Source organism: Macrobrachium nipponense, chromosome 49 (assembly GCF_015104395.2).
Source record: "Macrobrachium nipponense isolate FS-2020 chromosome 49, ASM1510439v2, whole genome shotgun sequence".
NCBI lineage: Eukaryota > Metazoa > Arthropoda > Malacostraca > Decapoda > Palaemonidae > Macrobrachium > Macrobrachium nipponense.
In genome coordinates, this window is record NC_087224.1 from 11,194,784 (window position 1) to 11,219,720 (window position 24,937).

Consider the following 24,937-nt stretch of genomic DNA (forward strand, 5'->3'; position numbering starts at 1 on the left):
TCTTCAAGCCGGAACTTCGTCAGGCGGCAGGGACGCCGCCCAAGCACGGGATATTCCACCACATAGCCACCACAGGCCCCCCGACACACGCGAAGTTCCGACGACTCCCTCCAGGCGCCTCCAGGAGGCGAAGCAGGCGTTCTCGGAGATGGAACGAATGGGCATCTGCAAGAAAGCATCGAGCCCTTGGGCGTCGCCCCTGCACATGGTACAGAAACCTGACGGCACCTGGAGGCCCTGCGGAGACTACAGAAGACTCAACCTCGCTACAATCCCCGACCAATACCCCTTGCCAAACATGCAGGATTTGACAGGGGCCCTTCATGGGGCGAAGGTCTTCACAAAAATGGACCTCTTAAAATCCTATTTCCCAGGTTCCAGTGCACCCCGAGGATGTCCCCAAGACTGCCATCATCACGCCGTTTGGCTCCTTCGTTTTCCATTACTCAACCTTCGGCCTGAGGAATGCAGGGGCCACCTTCCAGCGCCTGATGGACAGCATCCTGGGGGACCTGCCCTTCTGCGTCTGCTACGTCGACGATATCTTGATTTTTTCCAGGTCCTTGGAGGAGCACCTACATCACGTCCGAGCGGTCCTGAAGCGCCTGCAGGAAAACGGGCTGGTCGTCCCGTTTCGACAAATGCACCTTCGGCGCCGAGAAGGTGGACTTCCTCGGACACGAGATCTCCGCGACGGGCGTGCGCCCCATGGCCTCGAAGGTAGGCGTGGTGCAGAAGTTCCCAACACCAACCACGGTCAAGTCCCTGCAGGAGGTTTCATCGGAATGTCAATTACTACCGCCGATTCATCCCCGCCGCCGCCCGCACCATGTCTCCTCTAACACAGGTCCTGAAGGGGAAACCAAAGGCCCTAACGTGGGAGGCCGAACAAGAGAAGGCTTTCAACGAGACGAAGAGGGCCCTCGCCAGAGCGGCGACATTATGCCACCAAGACCCTGATGCACCTTTACGCCTCACCACCGACGCCAGCAACGTCGCCTGCGGGGCTGTCCTCGAGCAGGTGGTCCAGGGCGAGCCCCAGCCACTCGCCTTCTACAGCAAAAAACTATCAGCCGCCGAGACGAGGTACAGCACGTTCGACCGCGAACTCCTGGCAGTGTACCAAGCAGTGCGACATTTCCGCTACCTCCTCGAGGGCTCCCCCTTTACGATCAGGACGGACCACCTCCCTTTGGTACACGCCTTCACCAAGGCGGGCGACGCTTGGTCAGCGAGACAACAGAGGCACCTAGCAGCCATCGCAGAGTTCATTGCACCATCCAGTACGTGCCTGGCGAGAAGAACCCCGTGGCAGACGCCCTATCAAGGATTGAAATCAACGCCGTGCGTCTCGGGGTCGACTACGAAGACCTCGCCCGGGAACAGGCTGCCGACCCGGAGACTGCCGCATACCGCACTGCTATCACCGCCCTCAAGTGGGAAGACGTGCCTTTCGGACCGCAGGCATGACGCTCCTCTGCGACATCAGCACGGGCCGCCCGCGCCCGCTGATCCCAGCCTCCCGAAGGAAAGCCGTGTTCGACGTCATACACGGACTCTCGCACCCCTCGGGCCGGACGACGGTGCGCCTCCTGACGGAGAAGTTCGTCTGGCATGGAATTCGGAAGGACTCCCTCGAGTGGGCCAGGACCTGCGTGCCTTGCCAAACTAGCAAAATCAGTTCGGCACACGGAATCAGGCGTGGGGAAATTTCCGCAGCCGAAACGAAGATTCGGCCACATCCCACATAGACGTCGTTGGCCCCCTGCCCCCGTCGGAAGGCGCCAGGTACCTCCTGACGGTAATCGATCGCTCCACCAGATGGCCCGAGGCAACGCCGATGTCAGAGGCGACCACGAAAGCATGTGCCGAAGCACTCCTCGCCAGCTGGATCAGTCGATTCGGAGTGCCAGACGAAATCACGACAGACCGCGGACCAGTTTTCCTGTCGGAGTTGTGGACTGCCTTGGCCCGCCTAATGATGGGAACGTCGCTACATGCCACCACCGCCTACAACCCAGCAGCTAACGGCATGGTGGAGAGAGTCCACCGTTCGATCAAGGCTTCCCTGATGGCACGCTGCACCGACGAAAATTGGAAGAGCCAACTACCGTGGGTCCTCCTCGGTCTCAGGACTGCCCCGCGGGCAAACGGCGAGGCATCACCCGCGGAGAAGGTATACGGGGAGCCATTAACAGTCCCTGGCGAGTTCTTCCCGACCAATGCCGACGACGCTGACGTCTCCATCGCCAGGCTTCGGGAATCCGCCGGGAAGTTCACGCCCTGCGTCAAAACCTTCTCCGACAGAACCAAACGTTTCCTCCCGAAGGCCCTATCATCGTGCAAGCACGTCTTCGTCAGGGACGATGCCCGCCGCCCGCCTCTAACGAGACCCTACCGCGGTCCCTTCCGCGTCCTACGACGCACTGACAAGGCATATCTCTTATCCATCAACGGTCGCGAGGACTGGGTCACAATCGATCGCCTGAAACCAGCCTTCATCATGGACGAGGACCTCACAGACGCGGATTCCACAGGGCGCCTCAATCTTCCTCGGAAAAAAGCGACTCCTTCGATCGCCAAACCTCCTAGCCGTAGCCACGGCCGCCCTCGAAAGACGGTCGAACCCCCCGAGGATCATCACCTCAGGGGAGGCATCCCGTCCCCGGAAAACCCGAGGATCTAACACAACAACTAATATCACGCACCCGAGGGCGCCTCCGCCGTCCCGCTCGCTTCCGCGAGTGACTACCCGAAGTACAAAAAAGTCAGCCAACAATCATACCTAATTATTGTCTTAGGGGGGGAGTATTTGTAAGGACAACGCTTATTCATAATTTTCTCTGTACATAATTCATCATTCGCGTTGTTCTTACTTCCCCCTGAGAGAGCATTCAGCGGGCTTTCCGTCAGTGTATAAAGCTTGTATAACCACATATTGTGTACTTTTATATTTTGTATTTTATGTCTCTAAAGAAACACAAATCGGGTCTCGCCGACCCACTTTTACTCTCTCGCGGGTCGGTGACCACATTTCCGTCCGCATGCTGTATATTTATATTTCCTTGACTGTAATAAAAATCAGTACACTTCTACCTGCCTCTTTGTCCACCTCTCACACAGGTTTGCAGCCTAACCTAATCTTACCCAGCCTAACTTAATATTTTTTTACATAGTAGATTCTGTTTGCCCGGTAGTGTTTTGGCAAAGCTTACCCCTGAGTGCACATTAATCCTAGCAAAAACAAGAACAAAAAAGGTTTGTGAGTAATATTTACAGGGTTGTAATTCAACCTAACCTAAAATGACATTTACTACTTGACCATTATGGCGCCTCTGTAAGGCATGTTATGGGCATGAGGCTCCTTGTGGCGCCAATTACTGGAACTCTACACCTTATGGCGCCATAATGCCAATTTTATGGCGCGAGACAAGACCCATAAAACTGGATCGCCAATAACCAGAATCACGTAATATCTGCGTTGTTGGAACCGACGATAAAGATATGCTCTGCTCCAAAGAGTGAAATGTCTGTGCTGGCATAAGGCTGCCTTTTAGCTTAAGATTTTTCTTTTCCTTGTTGACACTTACCTTGAAGCCTCTGTCTGTCTGAACAGGCGCTCCAACCACCAGGTAACTTCCCTTGCTGGCATCTGCCATATGGCAGCGCCCTTCAGTCCATTCGCAGGCGCTGTATTTGCCGCATTCTTCTTCAGATAGCACCTCTTGCCCCTCTGAGAAATGTATAAAAGTTATTTATAACCATATCCGAAGGTATTAATATTAATATATAGTCTTTAGATTTAAGAGTTATTTAACATCTAAAATTCTAAAATGTTAACCATTGAAAGTCTGGTGGGTTGCCGAGTTATTATTTCATTTTTTATTCATCCCATAACCAGTGTATGAAATAACTATATACATACATACATAATACATACATACATATATTTAAATGGATATACGTATGTATGTTTGTATGTATGCTTGTGTGTTCGTGTGTGTTCCAGTATAACTCTGACATGTATTAAGCAACTTTAACCATTAAACTTGGTATATACATATGACTTAAAATTTGGAAAAGAATACTGTGGGCATAAGACATCACTGGTACCAAGGAAGGCCTGTGGGAAGGGGGTGAGATGTACAATTAACCGAAAATGACAGATATTAGTGTCGAATTACATAGTTTCCGAGGTTGCTGAGGTGAATAGTGATATTCCTGATGCCCTTTAAGCCCAAATTCAGCCCCAGTAGTAAGGGGTTGAGAAGGGGTGGGAAGGGAATGACATAAAAATAACCCGAAAACCACAGATATTAGTGTATAAGCCATAGTTTTTAAAGTCACTAAGATGAATAGTGACACTCCTGGTGCCCTTAAGTCCAAGTTAAGCCCCAATAGTAAGGGGGTGTGGGGAGGAGTGGGAAGGTGGTGAGATGTAAAAATAACCAAAAACTATTGATATTAAGTGTCTAATCCATAGTTTTCAAAGTCACTTAAATGAATAGTGAAACTCCCGATGCCTTTTTAAGTCCAAGTTCAGCCCCAGTAGGAACAGGGGTTGGGAAGGGGGTGACATGTAAAATATAACCAAAAAGACAGATGTTAGTGTCTGATCAGTAGTTTTAGAGGTCACAGAGATGAAAAGTGACACTCCCGGTGCCCATTTAAGTCCAAGTTCAGCCCTGATAGTAAGGGGGTGGGATGTTGGTGACATGTCAAAATAACTGGAAACTACTGATATTAGTGTCTAAAACATAGTTTTTTAAAAAAATTGCTGTTTTGTGCAAAGTTTGGAGTTAACATTCAAATAGAAGCCAAATAACATACTTTTCTGACGCAGTATTCATGAATAAGCGCACCTTTGATTTTGTACAGGTGCAGGGAAGGTGCTAAATATGTCCCCACACAACAATGAAAACCTGTTCGTGTGACGATTATCAGCACAAACAGGAAAAATATTGGCCTCTTCTTGCAAGTTGTAGACAGTTCTCTAGAAGATTCAAAGACTAATGTTTGACTTCATTTTAGCGACAAAATGGAAAAATATTGGCTGTTCTGGAAAACATTTAGGGAAAATGACCATATTTACTTATGCCTTTGTTTTAGGGAACATACATGAATGTAGCACAAGAAACCTTATGCAATGACATTGTTTAAATTGAACATGACTTCAAGCACACAGAACTTTCTCGTGTGAGACTGAAAAAGCTGTTTGCGTGAAATTTACAACTAAAATTTACATAATTCTGAATTCGGTATTTGAAATCTTGCGATGTGTAAGGAGTTTTTAAAAAATCACATATTGTTAATGGACTGACTGATTTGATCATTTAGGTACTCGTCAATATTGTTAGGAGATACCGAAGTATTTGAAAGCTCCACATTTAATAAAACAGATGATTATGACCCATGATATGAAACTCCTTAACTTGAAGAGAATAAACGGGTAAAACTTTTCGTGTACACCAACCTATCTTTTAAAGCATGACACCTTAAAGGAGTTGGATCACATTTGAAACTCGCTCTTGAAACACATGATTTGATAACCTTCCACATCCTAAGACTTGCTAATGATAACACACAAAAAAAAAATTAGAATCAACGTTACTTACTAATGGCGGCATTGGAATCATATGATGGCAATAAAATTTTGTACGGATTGCACACACATTTAAAATTAATTCCTACCATTTTGACTTAAACCATTCAAAAAGTTTTGTTTGTTTGTGTGTTTTTACGTTGCATGGAACTAGTAGTTGTTCAGCAACGGGACCAACGGCTTTACGTGACTTCCCATTCAAAAAGTGCAAGCCTTTAAGATCCAGGTCATATAAAATTCGCATACTTAACAATACCCACACTTGAACACAGGCATTTATTCATGAAAGCTCTCCACATTAAATAAATCTCTATTTGGCATTTACGAATTCTAACATTTAAAAGCAATTATTGAAAACATATGAAAAAGTAAAAGGTGAAAAATCCTAACTTACGACTCCAATTTAAAAAAAAATAGTATTTATCCTAAAATGATTAAGGTCCAAATTTTTTTGTAATACTGAAGTGCCATCAGTGAATACATACTCACATAGGTAATTAAGGATCACATTAGCCAGGAACCAACGGGTTAATTAGCGCTGTGACCTCTTTAACTAACAGGTTTCCCCGTTTTGCCCAGGTGAACGAGACCAGTAGATTCTATGAATTTAACCCAGAAAGGCGAAAACGTGCTGGGCACAATGGTGAGGGTTTTACTACTGGTCTAGTAAGAACGTCTCTGAATTTGACATACCTGTATGCATGTGGGCTGAAATTAATTAATTATATTACCTATCATGAAAGTGTGTGTAACTAAGTGCATGGATATCGAAAAGGTGTATGCGCAGGTATTGTATTAATCTGCACACAAGGAGCTTTCTAACTTGGTGTCGTATGAAGACACATTTGCATGGATGGAGACTCCGAAGATATCCGAGTCTTTGAAGCCTTTTGTTTGCAAAGCGGGGGTGGGGGGGCGGGGTCCATCGTCTCTGTCGTCTCTCCTGGGACGATTGGACTCGCCCCGTCCGTCTTTGAAATGTTGGGATGGTTTTCGTGTCTTTAACTTCTCTCTCTCGGCCACTGGTTGTTATTTATTTTTCTTGTTTTGTTGGCTACGTATAGAAACTGGGAGCAAAGCCGAAGATGTCAATATTATGTTTGTTGGATTGGTATTGACGCCAAGGTTTACACTGCAAACTTACCACGAGCTTTCCTCTCCTTTAAATCTTTGGTTGAAAACTTCTGTGAACAGTCAATAGACTATAAACCCAAGATGGTAAAGGGAATATCTGCCTGATTAATATATATATATATGCCATGGTCAAGAATTTAGGACATGGGGACCCATACCCATCTCATGGTCTCTGAATGATAACAAGAATGAATACTCGTGGTTATGGTCTTCATTTTAAGGACACTAGAAATCATGGCGTAGTCATAATTTAGGACGTGGGGACTCTATCATGTTAAATTAGGACATGAGGCTCTTAGAAAGTCCCAGCTCTGTCTCAAACTAGTTTTAAGAGTCTAATTTAGGGCAAAAGTAGCCCTGTTTTGGTACTATAGGTTTTGGTTTTCATTATAAAACCCTTATCATGGTGTCGATTTAGGACATTAAGAGGCTTAAATTGTTCTATTTTTGGACATAAGGACACCCATCTTGATCCTAATTCCACTTAGTCACGTGACCCGCTGCCTTCTCTGAATGACCTTGCAATCACCCTAACGAGAGAACCTGTTGTCCAGTTGTTGGTGACCTGAGGCTATGTTTGTCTGCGATATGTTACCTGCTTTGTTTTCGTGTATCTCTTAACTGTTTTCTATTCCGGGCAAACTCTCCAGTGTCTGGTGGTCATTTAGGATTGTTCTGTATGAAATTCTTTACTTATTGAATAATGGTATCAGCGATAATATCATAAATTGAAAGAAACCGTTTTGTAGGTCTTAAAGTGAGACTATGAGAGTAGCTAGGTTTCATGCCGGTTCAACTCAACAAGTAAAAGATGAAACCCACCTACTCCATCCATATTCGATCGGTAACCTTCGATAGAAATTACCTTCCTCGTTGAATCACTTGTGCGGTGTTTATAAATTGCTTCTTAATAATAATATAAAAAAACTGGTAAGGCAAAACGACTTTTAAGATTATGTTGGAAGACCGTCTCGAGGTCTAAACCACTAACGGAGAGAAGTTTGATCATAATACCGCGTGTTCTCCCTGGCCTTATTACGAAAGTCTGTATTGGTAAAGGTGTGTCACTCGAACACTACCTCATCCTGGCATCTAGCTACCAAAATAGTGGATCACTTGAGCACACACTGTACATTTTCTTGGCATTTCCTCATCAGTGTGTCGTCAGGCATAATGTGTTGCAGAAGCACATCTGGCACCCTTGGGCAAGGTCTTGTCGCCATGACGTGATGTCTTCCACGTCTTCTAGCATTTTGACGCAAAAAGGTATTTTTTTTCTAAACTGCCTTTCCTGTGTTTATTTAGTACCAAAACTGTTTAGTTGTCAGTCACACTAGGATTGTTTTAGTAACGTATTTCAGTATTTTGTGACCAGCGTTTGTACCAGATGCAAACAGTATTCCCAGACATTGCCGCTCAGCTTTGCAAAACGGTGAGATTAATAAATAAAAATCGGGTACTTGTGACACAGCTTAAATTGTGCGTCAGGTATCTAGTGTTTTTCTAGATTTATGAATAAAAAAAAAAAAAACAAAGTCTCGCATGTTCGTTCAATTCTGCCACCAGTATCGGCTAATTTTGGTAGAATTTGCTAAAAGATGATACAAAACTTGTTCGTGTGAAACCTCATTATATGTTACCTCAGACTTACAGATTTATGCGTTTCTGTCAAGAATGTGATATTATTATTATTATTATTATTATTATTATTATTATTATTATGCAGTTAATCTCGTTATTATCACAAATGAGTACATGTTTAGCATATGATAAAATGTTCGGGCATTTTGTTGTATTGCATTGGACACTAACGCCAACAAATTTTAAATTTTAACAACAGATACACAAATTCTGGATAACCACTCACTCTCTCTTTTGTTGTAGGACTTCACTCACTCAGTCTCTCTCCTTCCTGTGGAAAATAGCCTTCTGTCGTTTGTGTTGTAGGAGAGGCTCGTGTATTTATACAAAGATTATTTGATTACATAAAATTTCTCTGTGTGTGTGTTACTCACCTGGGAATGGACACTCAACCGCCTCCAGGCCCGCGAGTTGAGCGGTCGCCAACGGCCAGAAGTTAATCAAGGCCAACAGCAGCAGAATCCGGGGGGTTTCCCTGGTCGGCTTCATCCTTCCTTTCCTTCCGCGTTGGAGGTCTCTGGGCGAGTGAGGTGAAGTCGGTCAGTTCCCCTGAACTTATATACGAAGACATACGATCGCGATAGGGTGAGAGAATCATGACTGGGAGAAATCTGGCTTCGTTTCTAAGGTCTGAATGTGGGTGAATGTCGTCGTCGCCGAACAACAGCTGTCTTGAGTAGTTTTCCTGCCAGTATAAGCATTGAACGTCGATGCTCGTATGTTTTTAGATGTTACGCTACGTTGCATTTGTTTCCATGACTCTCTCTCTCTCTCTCTCTCTCTCTCTCTCTCTCTCTCTCTCATAATATGGGGTTCTCTTTATGTGCTAGTTTGCTTTACAAGGTTGTCTCACGTGTACTAAGTATTCACGCTTTCATTAATAGGGCGTTAGCTATAGAACTGGTAACAAACTTGCTAATCCTGAATTTTCTAACAGACAACACGCCAATAAATGCAAACAGTATTTACAATACAAAGATTTTGAAATATTGGGACGGGCACCGAATGGCAAAATTAAACAGCTTGTTCCTCAATTGACCACTGAGCAGTCTTCCTCGACAACTCTTTACCTTAAGGTAATTTCTGGTTTGTTCCTTCTGACTTCTGTCCTTCCTTTCTCTCTTGAGGTTGGTTCTGCTACAACTAGTTTTCATTATTTTTTTTTAATCTTGTCGTTTATAATGTATGATGTCTTTATTTGTAATTTAGTGCTTTTAATGTTAATTTTATTGTTTTATGTCTTTCCAGCTTGAAAATGAAACTTTATGTTTTGAAACGTTGCAATAAATGTATTTTAAGGACCACCTGGATGTACTTCCTCCTATATCTATCTGCTCTCTCTCTCTCTCTCTCTCTCTCTCTCTCTCTCTCTCTATATATATATATATATATATATATATATATATATATATATATATATATATGTGTGTGTGTGTGTGTGTGTATTCCATTCCATATCTTACCACACCAAGGGGCTCCTCCTGACATAAGGCTGCCTTAAATCTAGACCAAAAATAGTCTCACAGATAACCACTCAGAATTTACGTGTCCATCGACGCGTTTTCCTTTCGTCCGAGCAACTAATATTATACGTTCTACTATATTAATTTTGTCAGAGATGGAAGTTTGCGTTCAGTGACGTGTGCGGTTTTGATTTAGGCACCAGTTCATACCGTTTGGTTTCAAATTCTGGTGGTTTAGACGCTGAAACGCGAAATCAAAAATGAGAGCACATTTTCCACGGGGACAGAGAAGAAACTGTATACGTGATTTTTATGCTTCTCTTGAACCGTGTTTTAGTTCATGATTGTATAGTTGGGACACTTGGCATCATCCGTAGCTGCAACCCCGTTTCATTTCTTTTACTGTATCTCCTTTCATATTCTCTTTCTTCCATCTTACTTTCCACCCTCTCCTAACAATTCATATTGCAACTGCTTCGAGGTTTTCCTCCTGTTACACCTTTCACACCTTTTACTGTCAATTTCCGTTTCGGCGCTGAATGGCCTCGTAGGTCCGGGCGCTTTTGGCCTTTGGCCTAAATTCTATATTCAGTTCAGTTCAGCATTCTTTTGTTTTCTTGGCTGGAGTGTCTCTGCGCAGCCATTTCTGATTGATGGGTGTGAGATCTTTGGTGATTTAGTTAACATCCTAAAATGATGATCGGTATGTTACCCGGGCTATTTCGCCAGTTCCACAATCTTGGATTCGAAGTATATTGTTAGAGGGTTCGCTCGGGTCAGGTGTTCTTTAAGCCTTAGTAATTTGGTTGTGCATATCCAAGCCAATGTTTCTTGGCTTGGATATTTCATTCATACATTTTCCCCTAAAAATAGAGGTTCATTCTGTTCATGCCTAATGATCGAGCGTTTCAGCTCATAAGGGAAAATGAACATAAATCTTTGACGCTTTTGATGTAAAACTGTTCGTCCTGCAGGTCTGACGAATGTTGGAGTTCCCAAGTTTAATTTGTCAGACTACTTTTTTTGAAGCGCCACGCGAGACAGCCTTTGTCTGTCTTCTATTGCTGTTTTTATATGTGAATTTATCTTTGCTAGTGTATATATATACATATATATATACATAATATGATCAGTTTCAACCAAACTTGGTAAACAAAGTTTTCGGCAAAAGGGTTCAAGAGACCTATAAAGATTCCCACAGATATCTAGAGGAAAATTATTATTATTATTATCAGTATTATTATTATTATTATTATTATTATTATTAGTTGTTGTTGTAGTAGTAGCAACATATTCACCTCCTCTTGCATTACATGTGACGAGCTGTGAATAAAACATCTTCGTACCCAGCCGAGAGGAATTGGTGTTCCGAAGCATGACATGGCTGGGGGGACGTGCCATTCCCGGAATGCATTCTCGTCCTATTCCCGGGCGACGCAGCCTTCGTAAAGCGGTCAAGGACAGTGACAGCTAAATGCTGCTAAAAAAAATTGAAAAAAAGAACGAGGTTCCTTCCCTCCGGTGAGCGGGAAGCGAGCCGAACTTAATAGAGCTAATTTGTTCTCAAAGGAAGACTCGCTCTTTGTACATTCCGCCCGCCTTAGTCTCTTTAATGTATATGTACTTTGATGTCTCGCACTTTTTGCAAAGAGAGTCAGTCTCTCTCTCTCTCTCTTTGGCTTTTAGCTTCATTTGATATATATCTCGTCTCGCTTTTTTTTATGGCGTCGTTTCAAATATATTCGTTTATGTCTTGGGATGGAAATTGAAAATGGCGTGGCTTTTTCTCCCAACCTGAGCGCATTTGTGAGTTTTACGGTTGACCTAAATTAGGGAAATGAATACAGCCCTTTTCTCTCTCTCTCTCTCCCCCAAGTGCTTGGAACGGGAAATAAGAGTTCGGGCAGGATATATTTTTTCTGTTGCTGCATTTGAATGAATTATGCAGACACATGGGATTATATATATATATATATATATATAATATATATATATATTATTAATAAAAGAAGTCCGTAAAAACGCCAAAAACCCCAAAATATAGAAAGTAAATGCCAAATATTTCAGCGACTGCTGTCTCTCCCTCTCTTCATTACCCACCTGAAGAAGAGATAAAGCAGTCTGTGAAATATAGTAGTACTCTCTTTCTATATTATGGGCTCCTTTTATTTAATGGAATTCTGATACAACAGAACATTTTTACCAGATATTTATATATATATATATATATATATATATATATATATATATATATATATATATAAAATTTCTTACCAAAAATGATATTCAAAAAACCATGCAGAAACTAAAGATATTGTTAGTTGTTTGAAAGAGGAAACAGGAGAAAGTGGTAAATGATAAATGGAAACCAGAAAATTGGATCATTGAACGTTATTGTGTAATAGCGGGAGTGTAGAAACCTTGATTCCTCCAAGGTAGAAACAGACACTCGTTTCGTAAAAGTATTTAGGATGAATGACACCCAGGCGAGAGGAGAGGTCATTCACAAAAAGCAAGGAACCGTTTGCATAGATTAAATGCGGTGTAAGAAGAGGAGCTGGAATGATAAGAAATGTGGCGTGATCGGTATGGTCTTGGCCTGCCACCTCTGTGGCCGCGAGTTCGATTCTCGGGCATTCCACTGAGGAGTCAGAGATGTTTATTTCTGGTGATAGAAATTCACTCTCGACGTGGTTCGGAAGTCACGTCAAGCCGTTGGTCCCGTTGATGAATAACTACTGGTTCCATGCAACGTTAAAGCACCATACAAACAAACAAACAAGTAGTGAAACTGTGGATGGAAGATGCTAGATTGGTGAACAGGGACAAGCTCGGAGAAGCTGAAGATAATGATGAAAGAAAGACCTACAAATTGTTGAATAATGCAAGATGAACAACCACTGGAGACGATGGGCCTTAATTAATATAATATAGGAAACTCTGAAAAAAAGATTCGAGCAATATAGAGGTGGATGACAGAATGACTGGTTTGATACAACATTGGGAGCCTTATTTGTAGGTGTATTGAATTTGTTGATATTCGGACATTTCACATAGCATGGGATTCAGTCATGATTCAGCAGTTAATTTATGACCACTGTCTTGTGTTTTCCCTGAAAAGAAATACATGTGAATCATTATATATATCTATATATATATATATATATATATATATATATATATATATATATAATATATTATATATATATGTAGTGTGTGTGTGTGTGTGTATATATATATATATATATATATAGATTATATATATATATATATATATATATCTATCATATATATGTGTGTGTGTGTATATATATATTATATATATATATATATATATATATATATATATATATATTAGTGTTTATATTATAAGGGCATACACATTTTGCATTCTTTTCAAAGTGCGATCCACTTCTCACGACAGTTTCCCAGAATAATAAAATACGTGCACATAACCATGCACAAAACCTATTTTCTTGTTTTTTTTTTTTCATAAAAACGGTGACCTAAGAAGAAATATCGAATCTCCTGTTATCAGTAGCAACGTCACGTGGCTAGTTCCCATGGCGGCCTGGCCAATGAATGAGGTGACGTGAGAGTCACGGATACCTCTTGTCTTTGAAATATAGTTAAAAATCTTTGTATCATTTTCGTTTTGTTGTTGTTGCTGCTGCTTTTAAGCTGTCTTCCATAGACTTCAGTAACTGGTTTCGTTATTTTCCTGCGATATTAACAGTAAGGTTATTTATTAGTAATGATACTCTCATTTGCTTATAAAATGATGACAGTAAAAGCCCTTGTTGATGATATATTGTTATTTATGAATGATCACGTCATTTATTGTTTTAATTGATACAATGATGGTAGTAAAAACACTTGGCAATGAAAATATAATGCGTTTTGACCAGTTTTCAGCTAAAAAAAAAAAATATATTAAGATTATGGAACTTCTTCTTCTTCTTCTTCCAGCTTTTTCCCATTTTTATATGGGGTCGCCATTTCGGATGAGCCGTTTCCATCTATTTCTATCTTGCGCTTCTGCCTCATCATTCCCTTCTCATGTAAATCTCCTCTCACACAGTCCTTCCATCTCTTTCTTGGTCTCCCTCTCTTTCTTCTTCCTTGCACCTCCACTCCCATAGTATGTCTCCCAGCGTGGTCCTCATCTCTCCTCAACAGGTGTCCATACCATCTCAGCCTCCCCTCCTGCACTTTCTTTGATACTTCCACCACCTTAGTTGACCCCCTTAGTAGTCATTTCTGATCCTATCCACTCTTGTTACCCCAGACATCCACCTAAGCATTCTCATTTCTGCCACATCCATCTTCTTCTGCTCTGCTTTTCTCATGCTTGCTGTTTCCGTACCATACAGCATTGCTGTTCTTACCACCGTCTTGTGAAATTTTCCTTTTAACCTAAGCGGCACTCTTTTGTCACAAAGAACTCCCGAGGCCGCTCTCCAGTTGTTCCAGCCTGCCTGTACCCGATGTTTTACTTCTTCTTCCATACTTCCTCCAGCGTTAACAAAAGATCCCAAATACTTAAAACTTATCAACTCTCCTTATTTGCTCTCCACCAAGCTGAATACTTTCTCTATCATCCCCCTCAGTGGGTGGTACACATATATTCTGTCTTGGTATCTTACTTATTCTCCATTCCTCTGTCCTCCAGTACTTGTCTCCATCTTTCCAATTTCACTTCCAGATCTTCCCTGCTCTCTGCACACAGAACAATATCATCCGCATACAATATGTTCCATGGTACTGTCTCCCTTACTTCCTCTATTATAACATCCATCACTATGTTAAAGATAAATGGGCTCAGAGCCGACCCCTGGTGTAATCCTACTCTCACCTCAAAACCTTCTGTCTCCCCAACACTGCTCCTCACTCTGGTAAATACATTCCGGTACATCTCTTGTATCAATCGCACATACTTCTCTGGCACCATCTTCTCCCTCAGGCTCCTCCATAACCTCTTGTCTCGGGACTCTGTCATAAGCCTTTTCAAGGTCAATGAATACATATGTAGGTCCCTTTGTCTTTCCCCGAATTCTCCATTATTTGCCTCAGACAAAATATACCATCTGTTGTTCCCCTTCCCTTCATAAATCCCATCTGCTCTTTACCTATTTGTACTTCTTCTCTCAGTCTAGCATCTATCATCCTTTCCAGTATCTTCAAAGTGTGGGACATCAATTTAATGCCCCTATAATTACCACACTCTTGGACATCGCCTTTCCCTTTAAAAATTGGGATCAATATACTCCCACGCCACTCATTTGGTATCTTTTCCTGTTCAAGGATCTTTATCATAAGATCGTACAGTATATCCACTCCTTCATCTCCTAATGCTTTCCATGCCTCCACCGGGATCATGTCTGGTCCGGTTGCCTTCCCATTCTTCATCTTCTTCAGTGCATTTAGTACCTCTTGCCTAGAAAACCTCATTACCATGCCAATGTTCACTTGCCATCCTCTCTTATTAGTCTATTATTTTCTTCATTTAACAACTGTTCGAAATATTCTTTCCATCTCTTCACAATGTCTTCCTCCTTTCTAAGCACTACACCCTCTTGATTCTTTATTTGTTTGATGTGTGTTATATCTTTGGTGCTCTTATTTCTAGCCTTTGATAGCTTCATCATCTTCTTTAATCCTTCCTTTGTCCCCAGCTCATTATACACATCATAAACGACTTTGCTTTAGCTTGGGCTACCACCTTTTTCACCACCTTGTTTTTCTCTCTGTACCTATTTCTGTCTTCCACTGACTGTGACTCTTCCATCTTTTCTTTGCCTCCTTCTTATCTTTTACTACTTTCTCAATGTCTTCATCCCACCACCAACTATCCTTTTCTTCCCATATGATACCAGATGTCTACTCCTAGCAGCTCCTTTCCATGCCTTCTTATTACTGCTGCATTTCGTGCCCACCATTCTTGAACATCTTCAATCCCTATATCAATATCCTCCAAAAACCCTCCTCTTAAACTCTCTCTTCTTATCCCCTTCCTTCTGTAATTCGTACCATTTAATTTTCCTTATCCCTTTAGCTTTGGTTTTTCTTTCCCTTTTCAACTTCAAGTCCATACATAGCAGCCTGTGTTGGGGGGCTACATGGTCGCCTGGAATAACTTTGCAGTTCTTGACCTCCACCAGATTTATCCTTTTATACAAGAATAGTCTATCTGGGAGAATCTTCCCCCACTCCTATATGTTATTAGGTGTTCCCTTTTCTTCTCAAAAAATGTGTTTACTATTGCCATGCGAATGACACAGCAAAGTCCACTACACTCTCTCCTTCTGGGTTTCTCTCCCCAATTCCATGGCCCCCATGCACCCGCCCAATCGCCTCATTTTCACTTCCGACATGGCCATTCAAATCTGCCCAACTATCACCCTCTCATGCTCTTCCAGTTCTTGCATTATTCCATCCATGTCTCTCCAGAAATTTCCCTTCTCTTCTTCTGTGCAACCAACTTGTGGTGCATATGCGCTTATAATATTCAGAATCTCTCCTCCATAACATATCTTCAATCTGATGATACGGTCATTCTTTCTATGCACTTCTATTACCGAGTTCTTTAGTTCACTAGACAGTACTATGCCAACTCCATTTCTACCTTGTTTATTTGCTCCACTATAATATAGCTTATATCCATCTCCCAACTCTTTAGCTTTATTTCCTTTCCACCACGCGTTTCTTGCACACACACAACATCTTACTTTCTTTCTCTCATCAAGTCAGCCAATTCTCTACCTCTCCCAGTCATGGACCAACATTTAGCTGACATACTCTGAACCCAATGTGAGCTCGCTTCTTTAGCTGCACCCGCTCCTGATGCAGTAGCCTCGCCTTACCACAGAGTTAGGGCGATGTCTCTGTGCGTCGTTTACGGAGTACGCCCTAGCATTACCTCTTTCCATATTTCGGCTCATTCCATTTTTGGTTTTGGCACAGATTTTTACAGCCGGATGCCCTTCCTGACACTAACCCTCCCATTTATCCGGGCTTGGGACCGGCACCCATAAGGACTTGGGTGCTAGGTTATAAAGATTATGGAACGAATCCCTCAAAATGCTTGTCCCAAATCTTCAGCATTTCGAGCTTCCTAACCGATCAATTTTAAAACTCGTCATTTATCAAGTAACATCGAACAACACATTAAGAACGTAATGAATTTATGAGAATTAAGAATGTCAACTCTGTGGTCAATTTAGATAAAAAGAAATAACTGGATGATCCCAAGTCCAAATACCTAAAAAGTGTTGCTTTACTTACGTGGCTGGATGACAAGCAATGGTAGTAGTAGTAGGTGGGATATGCCTTTGAAACGGCTCCTGGTGACCTTGTCTTAAAAGCACACGTGGACGTAGAGACGAGAAGAACAGTTATGTAAATCAGTGAGATAATTTTAATCAGTCAGCTACAAACCAACTGTCGTTAGCTCCATCTGGGAAAACTTTTTCACACCTGTCACTTCCCACGACTTTGTTGCCGACAGAAATCTGTGGCATAGTCTTGTCTATTCTTTCTGGGACGGGGCCGTGGGGACTCCCAGGTACGGCGGCGGTGTAGATTGGGCTGAGGAAGTCCCCAGGGCGGCAGCGCAGAACCACAGGTGAGGCAGCGGCGTCGACAGGTCGAGGAAGCCCCCAGGTAGTGTACCTGGGGCTCCCCACGCCGCCGCTGCACACAACGCAGCTCCCTCCGCAGTCGACAGTAGGACCCCCAGGTAACCGCCAGGGGAGGCATCATCCTGTCAGCCAGCAACGCCGAAGGACTCGGCATTCGTTAACGCCCCACAAGTGTCATAAGGACACGGGGTCGCCTCCTGCCTTCAAGATATTTTTTATCCAATCATTATTCCATAATCATTGTCCTGCGGTTGCCGGTTGAGTATTTGTAAGGGCAACGCTTTTTCTATATTTTAATTACATCTCATCATTAAGCCGCGTTTACCCAATCTGTAGAGCATTTTACGCCCTTTCTTTTGATGTATAGTATATGTCGGGAATCCGTTCCCTCTATGTAATATTATTCATGTATTTTCGTCTGTGAGGAAACACATTGACAGCGGGGTCCCCTGTCCCTTTTTGTTTATGTTTGTTCGTTGTTGTTGTTGTTTAAGATTAAGCTGGCCTTGTGCCAGCACGGGCTCTTGCTCGTAGAGCAGCCCGTATGAATGTTTGTTCGTGCGTGCGTGACGGACACTACCCTTCCGTCCGCACCCGTCTATGTATGTCAACCCAGTTCGTCTGTAATAAATTATCAGTACAATACCCAGCTACCTGTCTTGGTACGGACTGCTCTAGGAGCAAGAGCCCGTGCTGGCATAAGGCCAGCTTAATCTCAAACAACACACCTGCCATACTCCCTGGTCCTCACAAGGGAAAGGTATCCTCATCCTTTGACAGTTTTATTTCAATGCCGACATTTCGCGACGAATTCCAAGTCGCATTTTCAAGGCTAAAAATATATATATTTGTAAACATCAATACTCAAATTAATCTATAGTAAATTGTAATGGCAACAGCTCTCAATAACGTAAAAGCAGTTAAAATTAAACAGTACATTCAAAGGCAAACAAATTATAAGTAAAGGACTTCACTAAAATCTTAAAGCACCAACCTATACGAAAGAGAGAGACTAACAAAAATAAATAAAAAACAGAGTGAGGCAAAACCAGTTGCCCAAACTATGTTCTAAAGAATTTTACAGAGGACATTTGGGTGTTTAACGACGGTACAGTCTTTTTGATAATTATAGTTTGTTTGTTTGTATGGTGCTTTTACGTTGCATAGAACCAGTGATTATTCAGCAACGGGACCAACGGCTTTACGTGACTTCCGAACCACGTCGAGAGTGAACTTCTATCACCAGAAATGCACATCTCTCACTCCTCAGTGGAATGGCCGAGAATCGAACCCGCGACCACCGAGGTGGGACACTAATACCATACCAACCACGTCGCTGAGGCGATGATAAGTATAGTAGATTCTGATATAGTTAAGTCTTCGTTGTCCTGTAATTGGCCTAAGATGGGAAAATCCCTGCTGTAAAGGATTTTTCCTAACCTAAGTTTATATAATTTTTAAAGATATAGGCCACACAAGACATTACTATTATGTACTTGGAACTATAGAGATGACGCTGAATTAAGCTTTAGAGCATAACCTTGCAGACGCTTTTTTTGTTGTCCTTAATTTTCCACCGATTTCAATAAATATAAGCTCATTGGAAAGCTCTTGAAAATCCCTTTTCAATGCATATAATTAAGCATGTAAAAAAATACGATGCTGTAGTGTTTTAAGTAAAGATATCTAGACATGCATTTTACCTGGGTTTGCTTTTTTAAACCATATCACCATGACACAATGGCCTTAAATTATGTTGGCTTATGCTTAGTGCTTGCTTGTATCAGTTATTATTACAAAAACGCAATTGTTGATATAAATAATTTATTTTTACAGATCACTTATTAATGTCACTTATTAATACTAATCATGTGGGCACAATTTTCAGTGTCGAAAATGATAACAATGATTGCAGGTCCACAATAATATCGCATGTGAACTATATAAGGTGTTTAATAATAAGAGCTTTCGAACCCTGCACCAGGTTCATCCTCAGCCAAGTGAACATTATACATTAAAAATCTGTCGAAGTAAACTTCTGAATAGGACAATTATTCCACCATGACGAACGCAAATGAAGGAAGCGCTCAACAGCCCAACTAGGTCGTGTTCTTCCATGCATCTACGTAAGAAGTGCAATTGAGCCTTCCTCCTCAGCCATCCTGTCCACCGTAGAACAACACTCCTGTATGCCAAAGTTCTTCTCTATTGTAGAATATGATGCCCATGTTGTAGCGTCTCGTGGAGTTTTAGTAGTGGGCACAATTTTCAGTGTCGAAAATGATAACAATGATTGCAGGTCCACAATTATATCGCATGTGAAGTATATAAGGTGTTTAATAATAATCTCAATACTAATCATTTTATATATATTTTAAATGTATTATAATGTAATCAGAAATTGATAGATTGAATAATGTTTACTAATAAATTTACTTTAACATAATGCAACAAATGTCATAGATAACAAGATATTGTCATGGAAAATAAACAGATTACACTCCAATATGGCGAGGTGGGCATTGTGATACAGGCTGGCTTACCACTAAATTACAGAATTTCTAGACAATTTTATGCTAAATGTACCAAAGCTGAGCTCGTACCACTGATTATTACTTGAAGAGAACAAGTTTATTGCATTTCTGGCGAATCCTTCTACCCTGCAGAGCCTGACTGCATGTTCCTGTTCCAAAAAAGTTGCAAGTTAATACACCGTAATGATTATTGATCATATTATAAAATACCTTAATATGTCAGAGCTAAACAAAATGATCATGGTACCTTATTTAACATCATTGCTGACTGATACTTATTATGGCAATTCTCACTACTGATGGTACTTCAGGCGGGGCAGGAGATGATACTGTGGTGGTACCTGCACTCGTTTTCCTTTCTGCTGGACTCTTGTGCTGCAAAGTGCATATTTCAGTTTTGTAACTTTCAATTATATATAATAATTTCAGATGAATAAAACACATTTAGTAGTAGTTGTGTGCTTCTGTATACATATATTTAAAAAGGATTACTTGGAAAAAGACGTGATCATCTTTGCTTGTTTGCCTCATGAACTGATATGTTGCCAAGATTATTATGATCAAATACCTTCAAGTGATCAGGTAGCTGGAACAATGTTGGCACTGCACGCTCATAAAGTAGTGTGTGTTGCTTGGTAGAGTTGACCAGTGACTTGGCAAAATGCACACGGCATACTCTAGTATGTTGACTTGGAAGTACTGTTCTCCTGCAGTTCCTTTCGACTAGTTTTGTCAGGGAATCTAATAAATGTCAGTAGGCAGTCCCCAGCTTATGATGGGTTCGTTCTTGAGACGCATCATAAACCGAAAATCGTCATAAGCCGGAAAATCGTCAAAAATCCTAAGAAAACCTTACTTTTAATGCTTTGGGTGTATTAAAAACTGTAAACTGCATTTTTATTGCATTTTGCATAAAAAACTTAAAATATTGATTATTTTGCATTTTTGGAGTCATATTTCATCAGTCAGATTGGAGTCTGTGTCAGTGATCATCAACTATTCGATTTTAAGTGCAATCAACTGTAGTACCAGCAATTCAGTAGCATGATCTGTGATGACTGCAACTGTATACTTACTGATTACAGCTGTAGGCATGACTTGTCATGCAACCTGTCACCTCAAGTCAAGATTTACTGTCAGTGTAAAAGTACAACTGCCATGACAGCTGGCCCAAGGGTGATATTGTGTTGTTTGGTTATGTTTACCATTGCTGATACTGACTGAAAAGCATGTAAAAACTGAACTGACTTGTGAAAAGAGATGCCATGTTCAGTTTTGGTAGTTTGTACAGTTATTGGCAAAGCACTGACTGCCTTTTTAGGTGTCATTACGTTTCTGCTTCACTGGCGCCATAACAAAGCTCTCTCCACCCTTTGCAATGGCGGCATGTTGCACACGGTGACTTCGCACATGTCCATTCCATGTTTATAGCTCCATGAATATGTAGCTTTACAGATTGGCTAGGCTACAGTGTCATAACAAACCAAGTTATTTTTATTGAGCCTAGAATAGGCTAGTATACAGTGGGCCTCCAGTATTCGCGTTCTCTGGATTCATGGACTCACAGATTTGCAGATTTCTCTCTGGACCATATCTACCCATTATTTGCGGGAAATTCGCCTGTTCGCGGTATTTTTCTATGAGAATTATCCAGAAATTCCTTTTTTTTATCAATTTCATCATAAAATGCACTTTTTGTCATAAAACTATTAAAAAAACAGGTATACAAATTTTTTGTGGGTTTTTCTTTTCTACTTTTCTATAGGGGTTCCAACTATCCGTGGGGGAGGGAGGTGTCTGGTATACATCTCCCACAAAGACAATGGGACCACTGTACAGCCTTCAAGAAAATCTACCAAGTCATAACAAACAAAGTCATTTATAATCCTAGGCTTATTTTCTTCTTTGTCTAGTAGGTATAAGGTATTACTTAATCTAGATAGTTATATATCAGGTACATATTACCTAATCCAGATTACATAGATCACATTTAATTGTATAGGCTATATAAAACAAACATAGTAATATGTAGCCTTCTTGTTAGGGTACTACTTTGTCTAACCCAGGTTGTTGTTTATTTCACATCCTAGGTTACTTGATCTATTATATAAAATAATAACCCAAAAATGTTATAACTAAGTTATCACTTACTGTAGGCCTAAACTAGGATACTGCCTAATCTGGATGATTAACTTCATACTTAAGGTACGGATTGTTTACAGCACAGTTACTTGGTACAGCGTGGGGCAGAGAGGATGACCAATTTTGAAATGGCTACTATTCAGCACCAGAGAGAAGGACATATGTCTGGCAGGTACTATTTCGGACGTGGGGCCTTAGCATTTTTTTTTTCTTGACATTTTCTGTTCGATTTTAGGTGAAGCCATGGTGCTGTGGACTATAGAACATTGTGTGTATGCCTACGACAGTTACGTGAAGAATAACGAGTCTGTTACAGCAGTTAGGCGTTAATTTTGACGCCACTTCAACATTCATCAAAATCAGGCCGTTCCCACCCACAAGACAATTGTACGTTGGGTTAATGCACTTCGCACATGAGATATACTATTGGATAGGAGACCGATGGGTGCCCCACAAACAGCACATACAACGGAAAATGTGGAATGTGTCAGATCAGACAAGCCAGAGTCAAAATAACAGGGTCTGCTCACAAGGCGGTACTAAAACCTATCCCCGACCCTTGTGAAACGTCATCAGTTACAATAGGACCATATCTTTATGAAACTATACTTACGATAACATTTTCATACAACTATTTTTGCGATGGCGTTTTTTATATAGATTTTCCTTTTATTGTATGTTGCCGTATACTACGTTAAAGTACAAAGAATGATCTTTCAAATGATATATAGCACATTACAATTACGATTACTTTCAAATCCATAAGCGCGCACAGAAAAAATTATCTACGCACACAAAAATGTGCAATTACTTCATCCGTCAACCTACATACATTCACGTTTCGTAGCCTAGCTGCCTAAGGGATGATGATAGAAAGAAACTGAAAAATGGATTAGAAAGCTGATAAAATTTACTATATAATGCATAAATAAAATTGATAGGTGTTCTCAGAAATTTTCGAGGAATTCTAGGTCAAAGACGGACCAAAATTTTTAAATTTTATGTAAATATTTACCACATTTTTCTTACATAATTTTTCATCTTATTACGTTTGCCACATGCCATGTAAAAGTACAAAGAATGCCCTTTCAATTGGTATATAACACATTACAATTACAATTATTTTCAAACCCATAATCGCGCACAGAAAATATTATCTACACGCACGCAAAATTATAAAAAATTAAGCGTTCATGCGAGATCTGAAATCTAGCCCCGCCCCTTGTGAAACGTCATCAGATACATCCAGCCAGACTGACGAATACCTTTTTGTACTTTTTTTTTCGAAAATAATATAATCGTTTGAGGCATGCATAATTAATACCTTTATGTATACAGTTTGTGTTATTTGTAAACTTATGTGTTCGGAAGTATATTTATGTGATATGAAGTGCTAATGAGAAATTTGCGGGAAATGTGTTCCCTGTATCATTTTCTTCATCATTTATTCCTTTGATACCTTATATCGTATATGATGTAATTCTTATACTTTTGATATTGTTTTCTTTTTTGTGGCCAAGTCGTGCAAATGCAACTGCCATTTTTTACACTGCCTGTATCCACATTTTCTTTGTATTTATTGCATAACAATAACTATTCACAATAAGATTTGGAAAATATAATTAATCTATCATTCTAACCTTTATCATAAAAAAAGTTGCTTTTCAAAGTGAGGTATGAACACAGTGATAGAACTAAATAAATTTCTTAAGAATTATTTAAAATCTTGATAATATTACTACCTGAAAGAGAGAGAGAGAGAGAGAGTTGTCATGTTAAAAGAAATGGACTTGAAGAGAATACAGCAAACCAGTTTATAGCTAAGTAAATAAATAAGTAATGAATAAACATATGAAGAAAGCTGGAGTAGCTATGTGTGTTCAAACTGGTATATTTTGTGCAATAAAACAAGGTTTGGTGACTAAATGAGAGAATGGGTATTAAAAAAATCAAACATGTGACCTCTACAGATTTTATCATCAAGATTTTATGAAAAACACCACGCGACATGGATTATATGTATAAAAACAAAGGGTTCTTTAAGAAATTCAGTGGAGAAACACTGGAGTGTTACTCTTGTGACGTCACAGTATTAGCTCCGCCCCCACTGCCGATTTAAGCAGACCCTATGTACTTTGAATGGTTATTAAAAAACATCAAGCATGTTACCTCTTTACAGGTTTTATCAGATTTTATCAAAAAAAACCATGCGATATGGATTAAATGTATAAAAACTAAAGCTTCTTTAAGTAATTCAATGGAGAAGCGCGAGTCATGTTACTCTTCTGACGTCACAGTATTAGCTCCGCCCCCACTGCCGAGTTGAGCAGACCCTGTTACTTTGACTCTGAGACAAGCTATGCTGCGGATTGAGTCCCAGTCGATCTGCTCGGAGGCATTCCATTGAACTTGGGCATCGGTAATTGATCAGTAAGGCGTATTTTGCATGAAGATCTGCATTTCCACCCCTACAAATTAGTCGTTGTCCAACAGTTGAAACCAAGGGACTATGCACAGAGGCTTAACTTCGCAGGTCAGATGAAAGCAATTTTTTAGGCATATAGCAACCCCATTTTGTTAAGGAGTGATGAACCTCATTTTCATCTCAATGGCATGAAGAATCGACAGAACTGTCGTTATGGGGCTCTTGAAAATCCGAGAGAACGGCATGAAAAACCACAGCATAGCCCAAAAGTGACAGTCTGGTGTGCTCTTGATAAAGCTGCGTTCATTGGTCCTTACTTTTTTGAAGACAATAATGGAAGTGCTGTGACTGTGAAC

At 40.9% G+C, this 24,937-nt stretch overlaps 1 protein-coding gene across 1 annotated transcript in view; it reads right to left on the reverse strand.

Annotated features, from left to right (window-relative positions):
• LOC135205203 (sucrase-isomaltase, intestinal-like) overlaps nucleotides 1–8,912 on the reverse strand; it is a 65,288-nt gene extending 56,376 nt beyond the window's left edge. The window contains 2 exon segments of the mRNA XM_064235565.1: nucleotides 3,591–3,733; nucleotides 8,752–8,912. Of these exon segments, the coding sequence (XP_064091635.1) occupies nucleotides 3,591–3,733; nucleotides 8,752–8,866 (258 nt within the window). The 5' untranslated portion in view covers nucleotides 8,867–8,912.
• Nucleotides 8,913–24,937: the final 16,025 nt, after the last annotated feature.